The sequence below is a fragment of the Oncorhynchus keta genome, chromosome 7, assembly GCF_023373465.1.
Source record: "Oncorhynchus keta strain PuntledgeMale-10-30-2019 chromosome 7, Oket_V2, whole genome shotgun sequence".
NCBI classification, from domain to species: domain Eukaryota; kingdom Metazoa; phylum Chordata; class Actinopteri; order Salmoniformes; family Salmonidae; genus Oncorhynchus; species Oncorhynchus keta.
This window is the reverse complement of record NC_068427.1, coordinates 32,058,568-32,064,567: the sequence shown is the minus strand read 5'-3', so window position 1 is coordinate 32,064,567 and position 6,000 is coordinate 32,058,568. Positions and strand designations below refer to the sequence as shown.

Genomic DNA, 6,000 nt, shown 5'->3' with positions numbered 1-6,000 from the left:
GCTTACTTATGGCCTTTCCCAACAATGCAGAAAGAAACAATAGATAAATAATAGAACAATAATGACACAAGGAATAAATACACAATAAGTCAAGTTAACTTGGCTATATACAATGAACTTTGTCAGAAAGATGAAGTCTATGTTTTGTATGTGTTACTTTTTCTATTTCCTCACCTATTACAAAAAAAAAAAATTACACTTGAGCATTATTCTGGCACAAAATGACAGCATCAGAAATATATAGTAGACCAGCCATAGCCAACAATCAATTTCAGCAGCATCTACATGTACCTGACAAAATAAAGAAAACAGTAAATTAGTAAATGAGGGATACAAAGTACAGTATATTGAAAGCAGGTGCTTCCACACAGGTGTGGTTCCTGCTTAGGGTCATGTATAAAAAATCCCAGTTGCCCATTATTTTTGCTACCATGGCTATCTCAGTGACTTTGAAAGAGGGGTCTCAAAGGAGTAAAGGTGGGGGTTTATGTGTGTGTGTGTGTGTGTGTGTGTGTGTGTGTGTGTGTGTGTGTGTGTGTGTGTGTGTGTGTGTGTGTGTGTGTGTGTGTGTGTGTGTGTGTGTGTGTGTGTGTGTGTGTGTGTGTGTGTGTGTGTGTGTGTGTGTTTGAGTGTGAATGGGCGTGTGCACGCCTGCATCAGTCAGTTAGTAACCAGATCTCAACCAAATTGAACACATGTGGGAGATTCTGGAGCAGTGCCTGAGACAGTTTTCCATCACCATCAACAAAATCCCAAATTATGGAATTTCTTGTGGAAGAATTGTGTTGCATCCCGCAAATGGAATTCCAGACATTTGTAGAATGTATGCCAAGGCTCATTGAAGCTGTTCTAGTGGCTCAGGTGGTCCAACGTCACGTTATATTGCTGTTTCCTTTATTTTGGCAGTTAACTGTAAAGTGTGGATTTGATTCAAGCCTTTCTGAAACGTTTCACTGTACTGTTAATTCCAGGGAACACAGCTTTCTCTTAGTTTGACTGATGTGTAGGTAGGAGGGTTCAGCGCTGTGAGTTTGGGGAGTTTGTGCCCGCCGCCCACCAGAGGTTCAAAGCTGAGAACTTCCACGTGACGGAATTTAGCCATGAGCACTGCAGACCTACGGACTCAGGCAGCTCGCTACAAGAGTTGAGTGTTCAGTCTATTCAACTGCCGTGCTAAAGTTGTTATCGTTATGTACAACTTTTCGCTGTTATCCTGACTTTTAATCATCGAAAAGTTTGACCTTTCTTTTGTTTCCCTCTGCCATCAATTTAAGTTTCTTCGTGTTGGAAAAGTTTGTGTTTTATTGTTTTTTAAATGGAGCGAAAGAAGCCGGCGAATCTTTACTGCTGTTGGACCTTTCTTCTCGCTTGGTGCTGTAGTCTCACTGACTGTTACAATTTGGATGTAGACCATCCGGTTAGTTTCAGTGGCCCAAATGGATCTTTATTTGGATATTCTGTGTTGTTACATAAGAACAAGCAACACACATGGTAAGCGATTACAACATTTTGTAGGCTTATTTTTTAAAACTTTAGTCATAAAACACTAACCGAATAGGCTACACACATGTATTATACTCTAAGAATAAACGTTTCCTGGGGGATCCTTTAGGGGTTCTTCAAATTGAAACTGTGTGATACATTTTAATTAGGGAGTCAATGAACACAATGAACTTTGACCAGCAACTGCCCATTTAGGCTGTCCAGTTGCCGTTTGACAACTTTTTGAGTGTGAAATGTATATATATATATTTTTAAATCACACAGTTGGGATATTGATGTGTGTAAAACTATAACGTTAGTGAATTGTTGGCTGATGATGATTTCCATAATTATCTGTTATAGGTTAATAGTCGGAGCTCCAGTTGCGAATTCAACATTCGATCCAACCCTTATAAAACCAGGAGCAATTTATAAGTGCAACTTCTCAGGCAATAGAGAATGTCAGCAAATATCAACGGGTTTGTATTATTGATGTATTGCATATCCACTGAACTTTACAAAGAAAGAATGTGGGACCTCTATGATAAAAATGAAGTAGTTCTGTTTATTTGACCAAGGTGGTTTGGGGTATTTGTTCACTGACATTGGATTATAAGAAAACATAATACGTTTATAAGGAAATAATGTTGGTTATGGCAACTTCTCATGTCTTGCTCTTGTTCTCTCTCTCACTTTCTCTACATGTGGTGTGTGTGTGTGTGTGTGTGTGTGTGTGTGTGTGTGTGTGTACTACAGGTGTGGACAGTTGTGGGAAGACTTGCTTCTCTGAAAGTGACAACCAGTGGCTCGGAGTCAGCCTGTCTAGACAGCCTAGTGATGGCCATGTATTGGTATGTTAAGTCACTCAATCAATCAGATTGATTTATAAAGCCCCTGTTACAGCAGCAGCTATGACAAATTGCATTACAGTGATGGCCATGTATTGGTATGTCAATTAGTCCCATTAGGGGTACACAAATGTTACAACCCATTTTTGATAGTCCAGTGATGGCCATGTATTGATATGTAACAGTACAGTCATATACAGTCTTTGTGCCCATTCTGAGACCTAAATCAAATGATGAGATAGGCAACATCTGGTGAATTTAGTTGAAATAAGAAATAAGGCTAGCATCATTTGCAACCCTATCAGACCTATGTCACTAGTTAGAAGACCCACAACATGTACATGTTTTGTTTAGCCCTATAGTCTATTGTTGGTTAACGTTATTTTGGAAACTACACTATACATATTAATAAGTATGTTGACACCCTTCAAATTAGTGGATTCTGCTATTTCAGCCACATCCGTTGCTGACAGTTTTATAAAAATAGTTCACACAGCCATGCAATCTCCATAGACAAACACTGCCAGGAGAATGGCCTTACTGAAGAACTGCCCCTGGAAGCAACGTCAGCACAAGAACTGTTCGTCGGGAGCTTCACGAAATGGGTTTCCATGGCCAGGCAGCCACACGGAAGCCAAAGATCACCATGCGCAATGCCAAGCGTCGGCTGGAGTGGTGTAAAGCTCGCCGTCATTGGACTCTGGAGCAGTGGAAACACGCTCTCTGGAGTGATGAATCACGCTTCACCATCTGGCAGTCCAACAGACGAATCTGGGTTTGGCGGATGTCAGAAGAACACTACCTGCCCGAATGCATAGTGGCAATTGTGAATAATGGTCTGGGGCTGTTTTTCATGGTTCGAGTTAGGCCCATTACTTCCAGTGAAGGGGAAATCTTAACACTACAGCATACAATGACATTCTAGACGATTCTGTGATTCCAACTTTGTGGCAACAGTTTGGGGAAGGCCCTTTCCTGTTTCAGCATGACAATGACCCTTTGCACAAAGGGAGGTCCATTCAGAAATTGTTTGCCCAACATCAGTGCAGTGCCCAACCTCACTAATGTTCTTGTGGCTGAATGGAAGCAAATCCAGCAATGTTCCAACATCTAGTGGAAAGCCTTCCTAGAAGATTGGAGGCTATAATAGCACCACCAAGGTTGGGGGGGGGGGGGCAACTCCATATTAATGCCCTTGATTTTGGTGATCGACGAGCAGGTGTCCACATACTTTCAGTCATGTAGTGTAGCTGCTGGACAGGGCTTGCATTATGTCCCTCGTTAGAAGAACCATCGAGTTGACATTTTTTGTGTGTAGATTATTACATTGTTGCTCAAACAGTTGCATTTCATCCAAAACATCTGTGCTGCTTCTCGTTCCACAGGCATGTGGGCATCGTTGGAAGAACGTGTTCTATTCCAGGAAAGACAACCAGAACAAGCTGCCTCATGGTGTCTGCTACAGATACGAAGCTGACCTCAAACAGTCTCAACCACTTATCCCATGCTATAAAGGTACAACGTCTTTCTGTTTAGTACCTGTAAAACGACCCTTTTCTTGTTGTGAGACTTGTCTAGATGACCCCATGGTGCTGAAACATTGCTTTTTCTCAGATGATTGGGACTATGCAGTCTGCATGGTTTTATTTTTCATCATGACCAAGGCCACTCCTGTAATTCATCTGCACTGAGAGGTTCAATGAAATGACATGTGTCTCTTTCCAGATCATCAACGGAAGTTTGGTGAAGACTACGGATCATGCCAAGCAGGAATATCCAACTTTCTGAATGAGGTATTAATTCGTCTAGATATTCTTTTTAGACCCATAGACCCATGTGAAGCCTGTGCTGGAAATACAAGTCACAAACTTACAAGCACGTACAGAAAATCCCAAACATACAGTAAATCCCAAACATACATCACAAACTGCCATTCTATAATGTATGTTTTGTGTTGTTTTTCTTCAGGACTTGATAATAATGGGAGCCCCTGGGACATCGTACTGGACTGGGTCTGTTCTGGTCTACAACACCTCCAGTATGGTCCTGTCTGCCTATGTGGATGATGACAGCACTGTACTCTATGGCAGTTATCTGGGTACATATATGTAATTCAACATATGGCACATTAGGTACATTAATAATAACATGGTTGGAGACAATCGGAAGGACTTGTCTTGTTGTCACACGTCTCATTTGTTTTTCTGCAGAGGCTGTGAGTTAGTGAAGTGTAACGTAATGGAATTTGAAGAAGAAGCATGCTTTTTCTGTGTCTGTGTGTTGAGAGACCACGCTCTGTGTGTGTGAACAGGAAGCTGATTGTCAGGTGCATACACACACACATAAGCACACACACACACACACACATACACACACGCTATTGCTCAGTATATGCTCAATTGTAGTTACTGAAAATAATTATGTTGTCTCTCTGTCAAGGGGATCCATATCAATGTTTTTAACCAAACTAGTGCCGGCAAAAATCGCATTTTTCTAACATACTTTTATGCATGGAAAAGACCTGTCATGTAATGTAAACCCTTTTTGAAGCTCTTATCAAAGGAATGTTGTTCTCTCTCATCAAGCCAGTCACAGTGTGGCCTGTTGCGCTTATCTCAACCAGTACCATCTGGTTCTACCTGTGTTGTTGGTTGTACTAAGGTTGTACCAAGGTTGTATTAAGGTTTTACTAACATTGTACAGACATTGTATTAATAAAAGGATAAGCCCATTCAATTTTTGCCTAAAATGACATACCCAAATCTAACTGCCTGTAGCTCAAGCCCTGAAGCAAGGATATGCATATTCTTGGTACCATTTCAAAGGAAACACTTTGAAGTTTGTGGAAATGTGAAAGGAATGTAGGAGAATATAACACAATAAACTGGTAAAATAGAATGCAAAAAAAAGTTCTAATAGCTACAGTAAATTGGACAGCGCAGTTAGATTAACAAGAATTTAAGCTTTCTGACAATATCAGATATGTCTATGTCCTGGGAAATATTCTTGTTTCTTACAACCTCATGCTAATCGCATTAGCCTACGTTAGCTCATACGTCCCGTGGAAGGGACACCGATCCCAAAGAAGTTTTAACGTTGTAATGCGTTTCCATTGCCAGGCAACTTTGGTAGTCTGATTCGTCGGTTATATTAAAGTTGTGCTGGTGTTGTACTAACGTTAAGATCCTTAATTTCATCACCAGGCTACTCGGTTGGCGCCGGCCACTTCCTTCACCCTGACTCCACAGAGATCGTTGGAGGTGCACCCCAGCACAGGCAGACTGGTAAAGTAAGAGTTCATTTCATTCCTGTTTTTCCTTTTACCCCCATCCCCATCAGTCCGTCACCTGCCTGTAGATAGAAAGCACAGTACCAACACTTGCACATGTATCGGCTCGTTTTGTATGAACTGACAAGCAGGGGGTAGTAAAGTGGTAAGTACAATGCAGTATTTGTGTTTAAATCACCATCCAGGCTGATGTAAAATATATGATGAATCGGGCATTCCTCCTTCTGCTGGTGAAATGTATGACATTTGTGTTGCTGAAAAAGACCATGGCACCCTATTCCCTATAGTGTACTACTTTTGACCAGAGCGCTATGGGGGTGACATGTGGGAGACACATACCATGTGTTAGCTGCTCTGGTCTGTCAATTACATTAGTAAGAT

General features: G+C 41.2%; 1 protein-coding gene across 1 annotated transcript in view; it reads left to right on the top strand.

The window, feature by feature from the left end:
• Positions 1–1,062: 1,062 nt before the first annotated feature.
• The window catches only part of itga4 (integrin alpha 4), a 39,776-nt gene continuing 34,838 nt past the window's right edge, over positions 1,063–6,000 (top strand). The window contains exons 1-7 of the mRNA XM_052522596.1: positions 1,063–1,491; positions 1,846–1,961; positions 2,239–2,333; positions 3,716–3,845; positions 4,056–4,123; positions 4,299–4,428; positions 5,534–5,619. Of these exons, the coding sequence (XP_052378556.1) occupies positions 1,316–1,491; positions 1,846–1,961; positions 2,239–2,333; positions 3,716–3,845; positions 4,056–4,123; positions 4,299–4,428; positions 5,534–5,619 (801 nt within the window). The 5' untranslated portion in view covers positions 1,063–1,315. The remainder of the gene's footprint in view (positions 1,492–1,845; positions 1,962–2,238; positions 2,334–3,715; positions 3,846–4,055; positions 4,124–4,298; positions 4,429–5,533; positions 5,620–6,000) is intronic.